Here is a 16,724-nt window from a genome sequence, read left to right on the forward strand (position 1 = left end):
GGGGGGGGGGGGGGGGGGGGGGGGGGGGGAAGTTTCACTAAATAAGCACAGGCTGATATCAACCATCAGCTCTAGTTAAGAGTTTTATGGTGTTTTTCTTGTTGGGTAGTCCACTCACATGATTGCAGAAGGGATGTGCCTTTTTTTTTTTTAAAGATAAATTGAACAAAAAATTATGGGAACATGGTCCATAAACTGTGATGGACATTAACGATTACACTATGGTGAATGTAGCAGTACAGCAAGAAAAAGTATGGAAACACAATATTGACTCATTAAGAGTAAACAGGAATTATTTTGTAATGGAATTATTGCACCCTGTTTTGAAAGTGAATTGTGACGAACCAAGACTCTGACTTTTGCAGTATTAGCTTAACTGAAAAGTGATCCCACATATATATTTATTCAGGTGCTTATCTCTACATTCTCTGTGTGTCTCGCTGTCCCAGGACGGCCATGTGGAGGTGGCACGGCTGCTGTTGGACAGCGGCGCGCAGGTCAACATGCCAGCCGATTCCTTCGAGTCGCCTCTTACCCTCGCAGCCTGTGGAGGACACGTGGAGCTGGCAGCCTTGCTCATAGAGAGAGGAGCCAACTTAGAGGAGGTGTGTGAAGAGACAGGCCCCTAACTACCAACACAGGGAAAGGCCATAACATTCAGAAGAGGGTCCAGTTGTCCCTCTGGAGCGGTGTCTATAAATATGAATTTTGTTGATGGACACCAGTTTTTGATTTCACGCATCCTGCGGGAGAGAATAGCCTTAAACTTTTTATACTTCCCCGCTACTATTGGCCAACATTGTACTGAATGCTATACCTGCCAGAGTCTTAAAATATAGATAGAACATTTTAAGTGTAAATAAGAAAGTGTTTCCGAAATGGGAATTTAATTTATTGACTTTTAATTTACAGTTAGGAAACCTACTGCAACTATCTTAAAAACTAAAAGTAACAATATTTAAATATTAAAGCACACTCAGCTAGAAGCAAGATAGAAGACTAGATCACATGAGTACAGGCCAAATCACATTACTTCAGGTTCGTGGCATCTCCTCTACCACCACACATTTTATGTAAAGGTGTCGGCTACTGTGCCAGCGTCAAATGACTGGACAGTTGAAATTCTCCTTCCTCAGTGAGCGTACGCTGACACAAAGGAGGAGCTGAAATCTATTGGTAGTAATCTTGCTGTGAGACATTCTTGCCCATAATGTCGTCTTATCTGCTGACGTTTCTGTTTTTTGTCAAGGTTAATGATGAGGGCTACACACCTCTGATGGAGGCAGCTAGAGAAGGCCATGAGGAGATGGTAGCACTGCTGCTGGCTCAAGGTAACCAAGCACTGCTCCTGCATCTGGGAAATGGAAACTTAATATCAAATGCCAGTCCAGTGAACAGTGCACACTTGTTTGGATTTGCTTGACCATGATCAGCCATCTCTTTGTATTTGTCTACATTTTACAAGCAATAAGATAATCAACAGTGTAATCTGTGAAATGATTTTGGCATGATTGAAATATTTAGATTTCTTAAAGCGTGTATGTTTTGTATTTTATGAAACCAAATTACTTATCACTAAATGTTCTTGTTCTGTTGTCCAGGTGCTAACATCAATGCCCAGACAGAGGAGACCCAGGAGACTGCTTTGACTCTAGCATGCTGTGGGGGCTTCTTGGAAGTGGCCGACTTCCTCATCAAGGCGGGCGCTGACATTGAGTTGGGCTGCTCCACACCTCTAATGGAGGCTGCACAGGAAGGCCATCTGGAGTTGGTCAAATACCTACTGGCTGCAGGTGAGCAAGAGGAAGAAGGCCTGGAGCTGCAGGTCTAAGAGAATAAAGAGACAGAGTATTCTTAGCTGAATTTAAAAATGTAGTAGTTATATCTCTGTTTTAGAATCCTAATCTCTTGGTTTTGTCATTCAGGGGCAAACGTTCATGCCACCACGGCAACGGGTGACACAGCATTGACGTATGCGTGTGAGAACGGACACACTGATGTGGCGGATGTGCTGCTGCAGGCTGGAGCCAACTTGGTACGCAATGCTTTTAAATGCTCTTGGTCACTTATGATTGGCCCTTTGTTTTTGTTTTTTTGAGGTTTCGAAAAGGCATAGGAAGTCGTGTCGATTTTAGAACTACAGCAGCATTTTTTTGTTGAATGAAATTTTTCTGGATGTATATAACTCACAACTCTTGTTAAATTTCTGGACTAAACTAAGCTTTAACAAAACACATCTTTGTATTCCAGGAACACGAGTCTGAGGGGGGACGGACGCCCTTGATGAAGGCAGCAAGGGCAGGACATCTCTGTACAGTGCAGTTCCTTATCAGCAAAGGTGCGTTATTAACTAGCTGTTCAGATTAATCAAGTTAAACGTACTTTTTTGGAAACGGTTATTCGTGTTTGCTTACATTCACTAAAAAGTGACTTATTATTCTTGAAAGGTCACGTTGACACATGCTTAAAAGTGGCCATTTTAAGCTGTTTTCTGCCTTGATGAGTAAAACTCAGAACCTCCTGAATCTGGTACCTGGACTTAATCCATATGTTTTTATACAGCTTCAACAAATTACTTGGTTGTCTTTGTTGAACTTTCAGTGATGCAATTCTTGGTCACTGCAGTTTCCCTTTATGTTATTTTGGATTGTGGTCAAATTTGACTACATTGTTTATAACATAGTGAGGGGAAATACGTGAAGCAGCTCTCCAATCCAGACAGAGGCAGTGAAATAATAAGCAATTCATTACAGGTAAAAATTGGTTTTTGGATTTATGCTCGGTCTGATCAATATGAAAGTGCTGTAAGGTTTAAGGAAAAGGGATTTGTCTCCAATTGCATTAATGCACTTAGTAGTTTCAAGTTATGTGACACCAGTACTAGAGGAATTAATAATTGTTTGTTAGTACAGTACTTATTGGTAAATTTACTCACTAATGTATTCTTAAAAAACATGTTTTATTGGCTGACCCATGCTAATGAAGGAACGTGTCTTGTTTGTATAAATAATTTGTCCCTAATTAATTTAAGTTAGAGGCCTGAGGAGATTACCTTTGTTAATAGAATAAGACTCATATCTCATACATAGTGAGTTCATGTGTTTACTCATCATCTTCTCTTGTCCAGGTGCTAATGTGAACAGAGCTACGGCCAATAATGATCACACAGTGGTGTCTCTGGCCTGTGCTGGAGGACATCTGGCTGTGGTGGAGCTGCTGCTGGCACACGGGGCGGATCCAACACACAGACTCAAAGTACTGCACACGCTCTGGATATAGATTAGTCCAGTATTTATTCTTGTCCAAATATGTGTAATAACCATGTGTGTGTGTTTTTTTTTATTTTTATATTGTAGGATGGTTCAACCATGTTGATAGAAGCTGCTAAGGGTGGCCACACCAACGTGGTGTCCTACCTGTTGGATTACCCCAATAACATCCTGTCTGTCCCAGCCCCTGACCTCTCCCAGCTCACTCCCCCCTCGCAAGATGCCTCTCAGGTAAATACATCAGTAAATAACTATATTAATGTTTCTCTGGGGAATATTTATTTTCATAAGCGGCAAGTCTAATCGTTGTTTAGATTGCTTAAAACTAACGTGTCTTCTGCCGGAACAGGTTCCTCGTGTCCCATTCCAAGCTCTCGCCATGGTAGTGCCCCCTCAAGAGCCCGACCGTGCCCCCTCAAATATCGCGACCCCCCCACCCGTCTCCAGCAAAGGTAATCAGTGTACCCATGAAATGGAGTTGTCGACTTCACTAAGCCCTGTAGCTGTTCTCCCCAGCTTTATGGTATTTTATTGTTAACCCATCCTAATCCTAAACGTCTTTGATACCTTTTGTTCAAATCCAGCAGTGTCCAAACAGAGACAGGCAGCCCTTCAGCCCGGTGTTCCCAACTCAGTTGGCCGGGGGCCTGAAGCAGAGCCTCTGCCGCCCTTCCACTTATGCCAGCCTCTCGAGTGCATTGTGGAGGAGACGGAGGGAAAGCTGAACGAACTGGGCCAGAGAATCAGCGCTATTGAGAAGGCCCAGCTTCATTCACTAGAGCTCATTCAGGGGGAGCCGCTCACCAAAGACAAGATTGAGGAGCTGAAGAAGAGCCGAGAAGAGCAGGTATAATTCATCATCCACTGATCCAAGATCTGACCTAATTTTAAATCTTCTTTTCCGTATTTTAAGGAAATTGGATATTGCCTTACAACCAAATCCACACTTAAATGTTATTTTGCATGCACTGCATCGTGTCAGGTTAGTCAAACAATAATGTGGCTGTTGCCCACTCAGGTGCAGAAGAAGAAGAAAATCTTGAAGGAGCTGCAGAAGGTGGAGCGCCAGCTGCAGCTGAAAACACAGCAACAGTTCACCAAAGAGTACATGGAGGCGAAGGGTTTAAAAGAGGAGCAGGAGGCCGGACAGAGTCAGGGCCCAGGCCCGGGTCCCGGAAGTACGGCATCTGGTCCAGGGCTCCTTCCCCCCACACCAGGTGCCCTAGGACACACCAGCTCTGACACGGATGAAGAGGCCAACAAAGATGGGGAGCAAGAGGAGCAGCTGGGAGAGGAAGGGGAAGAGGTGCAACTCTCAGTTAATTTTTTTTTTTTTTTTTTTTTTTATTATTATGATGTTGGTTCTGACTCCTCTAATGCTGCTCATTTCTCTAGAGACTTAACGGTGTTTTCTTACATTTTCAGGAAGAGGAAGACGACGACGAAGAGGAGGGTTCAGAGGATGAGGCAGATGCAGAAGAGGACGATTACCCCAAGCTTCCTCGGGTGGGCACAATCTTCTGCAGGGATGGAACACAGCTGCCACAGCAGCCTCCTCTGCCCCCTTCACCGCAGGCCCAGCCCCAGCCTCAGCCTCCTCCTCCACCTCTTCAGACTGCCTTTGTCCCCATTCAGCCCCTGCCAGACTACAACCCTGCAGACTACCCAGGAAGCACCAGCCCAGAGCTGCAGAGGGTACTGGTGGGGCAGCAGATGCCGGGCCAACAGCAGCAGGGTCAACAGTTGGCTGGGTTAGGCCCAGGAATGATACCTCAGCAGGCCCCAGATGGTCTCATGGTAGCTACACCTGCACAGACGCTCACAGACACGCTGGATGACATCATGGCTGGTAAGTGCAGATCTTTTTTGTAGTTGACTCTCATTAGATGAAAGAGTCTGCTAAATCCTCATCTGTTTGTTTGTATAACTTTTTGCCTTTTTTCATCTATTGCAGCTGTGAGCAGCCGTGTACCCATGCTGAACACTACAACCTCACCCACACCCCTGTCCCAGCCACCCACACAGATGCCCGCAAACATCGCCTCGCCCCCTTCAGTCCTGCCCCTCTACCCCTCTGTTGACATAGATGCACATGTAAGACACAAGGCCAATTTGACACGGCATATTTTGGAGACGACAATGCAAGTCAGTACATGTATGTATAAGTTTTCTACCCTGTTAAGAGAAGTTGCTTTCCCCACAGACGGAGAGTAACCATGACACAGCACTGACGCTGGCGTGTGCAGGAGGACATGAAGAGCTTGTGTCTGTCCTCATTGCACGGGGAGCCAACATTGAGCACCGGGACAAAAAAGGTATGAATGTGTGTTGATATACTGGGCATGAAAAGGACTTTAGGTAATAGTATTATGAACTACGGGATGGTATGAATTGGATTTTTAATTCATAATAGGCGTTTCATATACTAAGTAACCAAAAACTCATATAGAGTTTATATACTCTTTTCTCCGCAGGATTTACTCCTCTGATCCTAGCTGCCACTGCTGGCCATGTAGGAGTGGTGGAAGTGCTCCTGGACAAAGGGGGTGACATTGAGGCTCAATCAGAGAGAACCAAAGACACGCCCCTCTCCCTGGCCTGCTCTGGGGGACGCCAAGAGGTAAACGCATTGTTTTTCAGTTTACATTCGCAATAGTGACATTTCTGCTTAACATTTTCCTGGCTTCAACTATGCCGCGTCACTATTATTTGTGTTAATCAGGTGGTTGAGTTGCTGCTGCTTCGGGGAGCCAATAAGGAACACCGCAATGTTTCCGACTACACGCCTCTTAGCCTGGCTGCTTCTGGGGGTTACGTCAACATCATCAAGATACTCCTCAATGCTGGAGCTGAGATTAACTCCAGGTGAGCAACAAGAACCTCATCATTCACTTTGGTCCCTTGGCATCAGTGAAACATGTCCACCCATACTAGGTCCACTAGTTCCTTAATTGTTTTAGTTCCTGAAAGTGAATGAGGATGTCATTTGCAGACACCAGAGTTTCTTAAGCCACGCGATGCCAAACAAATACAAAATCTCTGTAAAAATGTGCCATAGGGTTTTAGCCGCACCCAAAAGTAATAACATAGTCATTACCTTTGTTAGAAATGAGGAGTAAGGAAACAGTAAGACAGTAACTTCATAACCAAAGCTTCATAGAAGCTGCTACTTGCTGATAAATGCTGCTCTTCAAAAAGTGAAAATACATGGTAAGTTGGTAAATTGCAGCAAAAGAGGAATACTCCGTGGTGCCTGTTGTGGTTTCCTCCTTGACCATTAAACAGTTTCACTTTAGTTTCTTGTCTCTTAACAATTTATTTATTAACTTTCTCACCAGGACTGGCAGTAAGCTGGGAATCTCTCCTCTGATGCTGGCGGCTATGAATGGTCACGTACCAGCAGTGAAGCTGTTGCTAGATATGGGCTCAGACATCAACGCCCAGATTGAGACCAACAGAAACACAGCTCTGACCCTAGCCTGCTTCCAGGGGCGGGCTGAGGTGGTCAGTCTTCTGCTAGATCGCAAGGCCAATGTAGAGCATCGTGCTAAGGTGAGGATTCCGGATCTTCTGGATCCCCAAGACACACACAGTCCAGACGTAATAAAATAATTAGTAAATATTTTAGGGCTACACTGGCTGAGACCATCTTGCTAAAGTGACTTCTCACTTCATGCAGACTGGCCTTACTCCTCTGATGGAGGCAGCCTCGGGAGGTTATGCAGAGGTGGGCCGAGTACTGCTGGATAAAGGTGCTGATGTCAACGCTCCCCCTGTTCCCTCATCCCGAGACACTGCCCTCACCATTGCTGCAGACAAGGGCCACTACAAGTTTTGTGAGCTGCTTATCAACAGGTGAGTGCTCTTGGTCTTTCAGTCCATGTTGTAGTTTTCTCATAATGAGACGATCCTCAGTCGCTTCTGTTGTTGAGTGAATTAGGTCATAACGATCCTGCAGGTGAGTTGTTTGACATTGTGTAGGACATTGAGCTGGCACAGACTATTCAAGAACAAAGCCCCCTTTTGCTGTTTTCATTGCAACTACCAGTAGCAGAAGTATTTTAGCTTCAATACCTTTGTGTAACTCCTTAAGGCAACTCTTCTTCCGGTCTTTGCAGGGGCGCCCATATCGATGTACGAAACAAGAAAGGGAACACTCCTCTCTGGCTGGCGGCAAATGGCGGTCATTTTGACGTGGTCCAGCTCTTGGTGCATGCCAGCGCTGATGTGGATGCAGCCGACAACCGCAAGATAACCCCACTCATGGCTGCTTTTCGCAAGGTGCAGAGTTGACCAAACCCATGATTGTTAGTATGTCACCCTACACTTTAGCAAGCCGCTGGTTACTAACCATTTGACTTTAATATCTTAGGGTCATGTGAAGGTGGTGCAGTATCTTGTGAAGGAAGTCAACCAATTCCCATCAGATATTGAGTGCATGAGATATATCGCCACCATCGCTGACAAGGTAGGTGTTGATTCTCTTTTCAGTATTTAGTCTTCTACTTCTGTTGGACTTGACAAAACTGATGAAGATGTTAGCAAAGCTGTAACTCCAGCTGTTGGTTTCCTGTTGTTACAGGAGCTGTTGAAGAAGTGCCACCAGTGCATGGAGACCATTGTCAAAGCTAAAGACCAGCAGGCGGCCGAGGCCAACAAGAATGCGAGCATTCTCCTCAAGGAGCTAGACTTGGAGAAGGTAATGACAGACCCCATGGCTGTGCTTTGGGAGGTTCTCACATTCTAAATACACTGGATGAGGACAAACGCGTTCTTTAATTTGGCTCTGTGTTGTTTTACAGTCAAGAGAGGAGAGCAAGAAGCAGGCCCTGGCTGCTAAACGTGAGAAGCGTAAGGAGAAACGCAAGAAGAAGAAGGAGGAGCAGAAGAGGAAGCAGGAGGAAGAGGAGGGGCAGAAAACAAAGGAGGAGTTCTCTGAGATGCAGGAGCAAAAGGAGGATTCAGCTGACGGTAACTTTTTTTATGACTTTTGCTGCAAGTGAGGAGACTGCAGAGCTGGTGTTTTCTAATACTTTTATATTACATTATAAAGTACAAGATGAAAGTGGTTGGTAACTGTTCCTATCTGATTTTTATCCACCTCAGAAACAGAGGTTCCTATTGAGCCTCCAAGTGCAACCACCACCACCACCATTGGTATATCTGCCACCTCCACCACTTTCACTACAGCATTTGGTAAGAAGCGAGCAAGTGTGGCCACTACCCCAAGCACCAATCGCAAGAACAAAAAGAACAAGACCAAGGACTCTTCGCCCAACGAACCCATCATATTACAGGATCCGCAGGTGAGCACTACAGCTTTTATCAGTAGTTATGTTTGTCTTTGCTGATTCATAATGTTCTTTGTTGACTAAAGATATCTGTGTGTGTGTGTGTCTTCCCTCTAGGTTGCACTAGCACAGCACAAGGCTGACAAGAACAAGATCCACGGTGAGCCACGGGGTGGGGGTGGGGGAGTGGCAGGTGGCAACAGCGATTCTGACCCCTTGGATAGCACCGACTGTGCCAGTGAGAGCAGCAGCAGCGGGGGCAAGAGTCAGGAGCTCAACTACCTCCCTGACCTGACCTCCTCCGCCTCCTCCTACTCCTCCTCTTCTTCCTCCTCCTCTTCCTCAGCCCCCTCCTCAGGAGCAGCCCAGTCCCAGGCCCTCCTGCGCGGCCCAGAAAAGAGACACTTTCCTCAGCCGCAGACTGACGGCAAGTTGGACAACAAGGTCACAGTCTCCATCTCAAAACCAACACAAAAGTGAGTCTCTGATGGAGCAGAGCACATTTATCTCTGATGAGCGAGCACATTTATCATCTGACATGTAGCTTGTGTGTGTGTGTGTGCGCTTGCGCACTCATCTAGGGAGAACAATTTTAAAATGCTATTTTTATGTGCGAACTACTTACAGTGAGTATTGTTCAATTGCAGACTTACATTCTCACATAAACCTATAACTTATCTCAAGTCTCAACCAACGTTACAAATAACATATTAGATCTTCATTATTGTGATCCAATCGAACCTGAGCTTTGCACATTTTTTCACAGAGCTCCGGACATGAACGACTCCACCTCCAACTCCTTGCCCTCTCCATTCAAGACCATGGCTCTTCCCGTCACCTCACCCAACAGTAAACTCAGCCTCACAAGCCCCAAGAGAGGCCAGAAAAGAGAAGAAGGTTGGAAGGAGGTGGTCAGGAGGTCAGTGGTTTATTTAATTTGATCTGTTTACATGCAGCCGCAGGGTTTTGATTGACATTTCCAGTTTTTACTTGAGGTGCACACGTTTGTAAGAGAAAGAAACTTGATACTGTTTGCGGGTATCAGTTAATGTGAATTACAGGCAGTGGTGTTACCATCTGCAGGTGTAGACTCAAAAATAATGAAATTTTACTGCTTCTTTTGAAGATCAAAGAAGCTGTCTGTGCCAGCCTCTGTTGTGTCTCGGATCATGGGCCGAGGAGGCTGCAACATCACAGCCATTCAGGACGTGACAGGAGCTCACATTGACGTAGACAAACAGAAGGACAAGAATGGGGAGAGGATGATCACCATAAGGTAAAAAATGATGTCCTCTGGTGGACAGTAAACACTACTGCAGCTGGAGAATAACAGTTGGTTAGATGCATTAAGCATGTGATCCTCTTCTGGATGATGTAATTCATTCCTACTGGACCAGTCCCACAATACAACAGTCCAAGCTAGTTTAAGATTAAAATATGGGAAAACTGGGTTTGATGTAAGTACAATTCAGGAAAGTTTAATTTTCTGTCCTCTAAACATCTTATCATCTTTACTTTTTTAGCATTAAAAATTATGTTAGTCATCACCATATCCATAAACAGTAGAACTGCTAACACTGCGGGATGAAAATACTACAATTTCATCTGCATTCTTAAAATGATCAGCACCCTTAGGCCTGTATGGTTTAGTAAAAAATTGCATTTATTCATAATTTCTTTGACTTGAGAGCATGATTTATTGATTCAAGTTCAGATTTTGTAGTGCTTTGCTTCAAAAACCCTACCTTCGCACTCAAACAGCCCCTGCTAGCGCTCCAACTGTGTGCTTGAACTCAGATATATTGTTGCTTGCACAGACTTCCTGTGCTCCATCATTTCTGTTCCTTAACCATTAAAATTTCAGGTGTAGTATTGACCAATTAAATGAACCCTGTTGTTGTTCACTTTACTTCTTAGAGCGTCCTGTATGGGTGGTTATTCTTTAACCTGGTTCAGCCACTCCTACCCTCAACAGCTTTATGAAATATATACTCCCCTTGTTTTCAAAACAAAACACTGCCAACTGTTGCTTAACAGTTTTCTGATAATGTAAAAGACTAAGCTAATATTATCATGGATGTATTCTTGTGCCCAAATATAAGTTCTATCAATTCAATTTGAAGTAAGTAATCACAATTAACATAAAACACTTACTGGAGGTCCTTGACTTTAGTGGTCTTGAAGATGACATTTTGCCAACGTTACAGAAAGCAAGGGAAGTACACAATAAAGCCATGGAGGGTGGGAGTAGATGAAACTGGTTAAAGAGTAACCACTCGTACAGGACGCTTTAAGAAGCACAGCAAACACGTCCGCATTTCATTGGTCAACACTACACCTGACAGGGTTATTGCACAAACAATCCTTTCTCTTGAATATAGAGAGAAAAAATTTCATATAGAAAGTAGACTGAGATCCACAGGAGCAGCAGAGACTTAAATCAAATGTTGGCCAGTTAGATTCCATTCAGACTATTGTCACCAATAAAAATGTCTGTAACCCTTGGAGGATCTGGTGCCTGCATCCTGGTCCACTATTGTTGTGAAAACAGTAAACCTGCACATTGCTTGTACAATAAACAAAAATAAGAAGGCTGATTGCATGAAAACAATGAGGCAGCAGTGATGGACTTTACACATTTACACACATGCTTGTACTGCAGACCATTGAAGAAACTGTTTTTTGGTTAATTCAAAGCAATTAACTGTGCTGTGATATCTGATCAAAACTGAAGACCACAAGAGGGACCATACTTGCATAAATGCTCTGATCTATCACAAAACCAGACTAAATTATGCCATCAATTTTCTTGCTATACCTTTTTATAACACAAGAACATGGCCTGAATAAAGTGCGCTTTGTTGTTTCAGAGGTGGCACAGAGTCTACAAGGTATGCAGTCCAACTGATCAATGCTCTAATCCAAGACCCAGCCAAAGAGCTTGAAGATCTGATCCCCAGGAATCACATCAGAGCCCCAGGCTCTAAAACAACCTCAGCTTCCTTCCCCAGTACCACAGGAGTCACCAGCGGTTCATCCACTGGGCCAAAGGCCCTGAGCTCGTTGGTCACCTCCACCGGTGTCTCGTTCCAGCCCTCTTCATCCTCGTCTTCATCCTCCTCTCAGGCCGGGGGAAAGATTGGGAAGGGGCTGTCATCAAACGTCAGACAGCCTTTCCCTGTGTCTTTGCCCTTGGCATACGCCCACCCTCAGCTGGCTCTACTGGCTGCTCAGACCATGCACCAGATCAGACACCCTCGCCTACCCATGGCCCAGTTTGGTGGCACCTTTTCTCCTGCTGCCAGCACCTGGGGACCCTTCCCTGTGCGTCCTGTGAGTCCCGGCAGTGCTAACAGCTCCCCCAAACACAACGGAGGGACCAACAGCACTGGAGGCCAGGCTCGACCCAACTCGACCCATACTGAGCACAGCAACACAGCCAGCTCAGGAGCCTCGGTCACGACCACCAACACCGCCACCACCAGTGCACCTAACACATCATCAGCTTCAGCCTCGCCTCATACCCCTAATCCTACCCCTTACAATCCCCAGCCGAGCATCCCCACTCCTTCCTCGGTCAGAAAACAGCTCTTCGCCCCTGACTCCAAGCCTGCTGGTGTCATCCCTGTGTCTGTTGTCGCCACTTCTACTAGTGGCAGCAATGCAGTACGAGGCACAGGTTCTCCTGCACATCACAGTTCCACTACAGCTCCCGCTAATGCCCCTCAGCAGTCAGTCGGACCTATCTCACAACCTGCCATCCAGCCAATTAAAACGGAGCCCAGTTCTGTTGCCCCTCCTGGAAAAGACAGGCCCTCTCTACCTGTAGAGAACCAGCCTGTTTCTGTCAGTGAGAGCATCAACTCTGTGGGTTTCACTTCCCCCATGGTTTTACCTCCCAAGCCAGAGCCGCGACAGCAGTTACCTCCCCCTCCCTCCTCTGTACCATCCTCAGAGGCGACACCACCCCTCCTCAACCCACAGCACAGCTCCCACCTCTCTTCAGCACCTGCTCCTGTCCTCTCACACAATGTTGCACACCCGAACAACACTGTACCCCACTTCTCAGCCCCTGCCCCCAGAGTCTCTCATCGTATGCAGCCACCAGGGCCTTACTATTCCCTTCCTGAGCAGCAGCAGCAGCAACAACAGCAGCAGCAACAGACACAACAGCAGCAACCGCAATTTGTGCCGTTCAATGCTCAGCAAGAACCCCCAAAACAGAACCAAAACCAGACGTCCCAGCCCACAAATTTGCCTCCACAAGCCCAGACCCAAGCTCAAGCTCAGGCTCCCGGCTCCCTTCAGGTCTCTGCTAATCTGGGGATGATGAACGGTTCCCAGATGCAGCACGTGGCCAATGCAGGCAAGCCTCAGCAGATACCCCCCAACTTCGGTCCTGCAGGCCTCTTCAACTTCAGCAGCATTTTCGATAACAATAGCCAGGTGAGTTGAAGTAACACTTAGAATTTAAACTTTACTCTAGACATTTTTCTTTTACTTTTGGCTGTTCTTATGCAGTGGCTTCACATGACATGGGGGCAATAAAGGGATTTAACTAAACAGTACAAATATCATGGTTACTTTTCTTTTTTTCCCCTCCTTGCTGTTACATAAGATCAGCCGTGCACCCAATAATTCTAATTTTGTTATCAATTGTGCTTGCCTTGCAGGTTGGAAACAATCAGGTTTGGGGTGCATGCCATCTGCCAACTCGATCACCTCCAGAGCAGTCTTACTCAGCCCCACCAGCCTACATGAGCATGAGCCAGATGGAGAATATGATGCCCCCACCTCCTCCAGACAGCTCTAAAGCCCCTGGTTACCGCTCTGCCTCACAGAGGATGGTCAACAGCCCCATCGGTATGCGTTTTTTTTATTTGACTTTATAGATATAGGAACCTAACTAAAACAGCATCAAAATGGGATAGCAACAGTATATATGCACCCAAATATAATGAAAAATATATATGTGAGAAAAGGTAGCATAGTAGAAACATGTCTTAAAATAAGGCCTTATATTTCTTAGTAAGGGGAAGTTGTGGTACTATTTTTCACGAGCTCATTGATGAGCTGTTTCTTTAATTGTCACACCCACAGCGTTGACCAGCTATGCCACCAGTATGTCTGGCAGCCCTGTGTATCTGCACGGTCACACAGGGGTTGGCACACCCTCATTCAGCAGACAGCACTTTTCCCCTCACCCATGGAGTGCATCCACATCAGGTACTAGGCTCACGCTCTTTTTCGTTGTGATTTTCTTATAACATTTCCGCCTTGAACTATCTATTTAGACAAGCAGTTATTTGACTGATCTTTTTATATTGGTATGTTTTTATCTGTAAGCCTTTTTAAAGCTGGGGTAGGTAACAGAGAAACTAGCAAAAGATTGCTACATTTTCAAAGTATCCAACCAAAAAAAAATCCCACCCCCTCCCTTCAGATCTCCCTTCACTGCCACTCCCTGAAAACATATTTTCATGTGCGGTGAGTGCACGGGCAGAGTGCGCAGGTAGACAGTCCATGCTTATAACAGTCCTGCAACAGCCACGGATACCGAATCTTTGTTATGTAAAGAGAATTTTAACAAATAATAAGAAATGCCTCTGAAATAAAAATAAATTGCCTACCCCAGCTTTAAATTCATGAAATTTTCACTGGATTATTACAATTGTTATTTAGTTTTTTGTTGATGTTTTTACACTTTCAAATGCGTACATCTGAACTGCCCCTAACAATTTCCTCCTTTACTGTCTCTTCTCCACCAGGTGAATCTCCTGTCCCGCCTCCCTCTACGGCGTCATCTTCTGCCCTTTCCACCTCAGCTGTGGCCCCTCCTCCCCAGCCTAAGCCAGGCAGCTCCTCGCAGCAGGACCGGAAGGTCCCCCCACCCATTGGCACAGAGCGGCTGGCCAGGATCAGGCAGACGGGTTCTGTCAACCCACCTCTCCTCACCACCAGCTACACAGCATCTGTTGGACAGGGAGGCATTTGGTCATTCGGGGTTGGCAGTGCTTCGGGTAAGAGCAAATTATGTTTTTCCTTTTTATTTTTTTAGAATTAAGACAACGGGGAGAATGTACTATTTGTGTCATTTAAACACAAATGGATATTTAAATCTCAGTTACTGTGCACTAGTAACTTATATCCATTAATTATGCTAAACCCCTGTGTGTCTTGTTACAGAGGCGATGTCTGGTTGGTCCCAGCCTCTGATGAGCAGCCACATGATGCATCCTCAGCTGCAGGCAGAGCAGTCGGCTTTCTCTCAACACCAGCCCATGGAGCAGGATGACACAGGCATCGCAAACCCTGCCAACAACTACCACCAGCCTCAGCATTTGCCCAACAGTTACATGGACTTCCCAAAGGTAACACAAAGCCACCACACTGTAGATGATTTAAACCCAGTTTCTCTTCCAGACACATCTTTTACTAAGAACTTTTACTTTTTGTCTGTTCAGGGGATGCCTATGTCAATGTATGGAGGAACCATGCTGCCCCCTCATCCTCCCATGGCAGAGGGGCCAGGGGGACCGATGTACAATGGTTTGCACGCTGGTGACCCCGCATGGAGCCCCATTATCAAAGTGGTCCCAAACAATGCAGATAACTCTGACCCACAACAGCAGGTATTGTCCTCTTTTATTATACCCATGCTGTCTCATCACATGTTTAGAGTCAAACTGTTAGGCTTGTGTTTCTGCCATTAGTCTGATATAATGTTTGACTACTTTTGTTTTAACATATACCACTTATTGGTCCCCTCTCTCTTCAGGTGTGGCCTGGTACCTGGGCACCTCATGTGGGCAATGTGCACCTGAACCACGTCAACTAGACCACGTCCACAGCAATCAAACGCACACAGCATGACCCACAGCGCAAACATGAAAAACCAACTGACGAATATGACCGAATGAGACAAACGGAAAAAAAAGAAAACCTTACAACATGTTAACTTTTGTAGAGACCTGAGAGTGTGGAGCAGAGGTTGAAGAATTGGAAGTTCTCTTGACGCCATTCTTTGATGTGCCTATCTCAAACAAGTAAAGGGGAAATTGGGCGAGGGCTGTTATCAGTGTCCTGATGATGCAAACAAACATGCGCGATCACCTGTTCAACAGGATCCATTCTCTGCGTAGTTTAGCGATTTTGACTTAAACCCACATACGCCGTTCTTGGGCTGCAGGGGGCTCAACATGAAGTAGCTATTTAAACTTGGCCCAGAACTAGATGATGATTACCTAAAGAGAAATCAGAACCTTTTAGAGTGGTAAATACATGTATAATTGTTTACATACTAAAAAGGGTTAAAATGAGAGTAAATTTCATGTCGTATAGTGGCTCTACTTTATGTAGCCTGTATTAATGTGAAATATTTACCTTAATATTCAATAAAAAGATTGAAAAGTATGTGTGCTGTTTTATGTAACATTGTTCTTTACTTATTTTCATGGATGGACTTTAACAGACATCAAGACTTTGATAGTCATTTCAAGATACACTACCGTTCAAAAGTTTGGGGTCACATTGAAATGTCCTTATTTTTGAAGGAAAAGCACTGTACTTTTCAATGAAGATAACTTTAAACTAGTCTTAACTTTGAAGAAATACACTCTATACATTGCTAATGTGGTAAATGACTATTCCAGCTGCAAATGTCTGGTTTTTGGTGCAATATCTACATAGGTGTATAGAGGCCCATTTCCAGCAACTATCACTCCAGTGTTCTAATGGTACAATGTGTTTGCTCATTGGCTCAGAAGGCTAATTGATGATAGAAAACCCTTGTGCAATCATGTTCACATATCTGAAAACAGTTTAGGTCGTTACAGAAGCTACAAAACTGACCTTCCTTTGAGCAGATTGAGTTTCTGGAGCATCACATTTGTGGGGTCAATTAAACGCTCAAAATGGCCAGAAAAACAGAACTTTCATCTGAAACTCGACAGTCTATTCTTGTTCTTAGAAATGAAGGCTATTCCATGCGAGACATTGCTAAGAAATTGAAGATTTCCTACAACGGTGTGTACTACTCCCTTCAGAGGACAGCACAAACAGGCTCTAACCAGAGTAGAAAAAGAAGTGGGAGGCCGCGTTGCACAACTGAGCAAGAAGATAAGTACATTAGAGTCTCTAGTTTGAGAAACAGACGCCTCACAGG

The 16,724-nt window shown here is 45.1% G+C and overlaps 1 protein-coding gene across 6 annotated transcripts in view; it reads left to right on the forward strand.

Annotated features, from left to right (window-relative positions):
* The window catches only part of ankhd1 (ankyrin repeat and KH domain containing 1), a 29,798-nt gene extending 13,825 nt beyond the window's left edge, over window positions 1-15,973 (forward strand). For 2 of the 6 annotated variants that reach the window (XM_046029970.1, XM_046029975.1), the window contains exons 8-39: window positions 444-605; window positions 1,250-1,331; window positions 1,602-1,793; window positions 1,926-2,035; window positions 2,251-2,338; window positions 3,128-3,255; window positions 3,357-3,500; window positions 3,619-3,721; window positions 3,854-4,116; window positions 4,288-4,575; window positions 4,695-5,118; window positions 5,224-5,363; window positions 5,473-5,584; window positions 5,744-5,889; window positions 5,992-6,134; window positions 6,608-6,821; window positions 6,949-7,124; window positions 7,388-7,550; window positions 7,642-7,737; window positions 7,852-7,968; window positions 8,072-8,240; window positions 8,376-8,575; window positions 8,678-9,036; window positions 9,327-9,479; window positions 9,687-9,836; window positions 11,431-13,006; window positions 13,234-13,423; window positions 13,661-13,786; window positions 14,329-14,580; window positions 14,747-14,931; window positions 15,025-15,192; window positions 15,339-15,973. In XM_046029970.1, the coding sequence (XP_045885926.1) occupies window positions 444-605; window positions 1,250-1,331; window positions 1,602-1,793; window positions 1,926-2,035; window positions 2,251-2,338; window positions 3,128-3,255; window positions 3,357-3,500; window positions 3,619-3,721; window positions 3,854-4,116; window positions 4,288-4,575; window positions 4,695-5,118; window positions 5,224-5,363; window positions 5,473-5,584; window positions 5,744-5,889; window positions 5,992-6,134; window positions 6,608-6,821; window positions 6,949-7,124; window positions 7,388-7,550; window positions 7,642-7,737; window positions 7,852-7,968; window positions 8,072-8,240; window positions 8,376-8,575; window positions 8,678-9,036; window positions 9,327-9,479; window positions 9,687-9,836; window positions 11,431-13,006; window positions 13,234-13,423; window positions 13,661-13,786; window positions 14,329-14,580; window positions 14,747-14,931; window positions 15,025-15,192; window positions 15,339-15,398 (6,879 nt within the window). In that variant the 3' untranslated portion in view covers window positions 15,399-15,973. The remainder of the gene's footprint in view (window positions 1-443; window positions 606-1,249; window positions 1,332-1,601; window positions 1,794-1,925; window positions 2,036-2,250; window positions 2,339-3,127; window positions 3,256-3,356; window positions 3,501-3,618; window positions 3,722-3,853; window positions 4,117-4,287; window positions 4,576-4,694; window positions 5,119-5,223; window positions 5,364-5,472; window positions 5,585-5,743; window positions 5,890-5,991; window positions 6,135-6,607; window positions 6,822-6,948; window positions 7,125-7,387; window positions 7,551-7,641; window positions 7,738-7,851; window positions 7,969-8,071; window positions 8,241-8,375; window positions 8,576-8,677; window positions 9,037-9,326; window positions 9,480-9,686; window positions 9,837-11,430; window positions 13,007-13,233; window positions 13,424-13,660; window positions 13,787-14,328; window positions 14,581-14,746; window positions 14,932-15,024; window positions 15,193-15,338) is intronic. The other 4 variants (XM_046029973.1, XM_046029976.1, XM_046029974.1 and 1 more) reach the window with 3 other exon arrangements.
* Window positions 15,974-16,724: the final 751 nt, after the last annotated feature.

This window comes from Micropterus dolomieu, linkage group LG19 (genome assembly GCF_021292245.1).
Source record: "Micropterus dolomieu isolate WLL.071019.BEF.003 ecotype Adirondacks linkage group LG19, ASM2129224v1, whole genome shotgun sequence".
NCBI lineage: Eukaryota > Metazoa > Chordata > Actinopteri > Centrarchiformes > Centrarchidae > Micropterus > Micropterus dolomieu.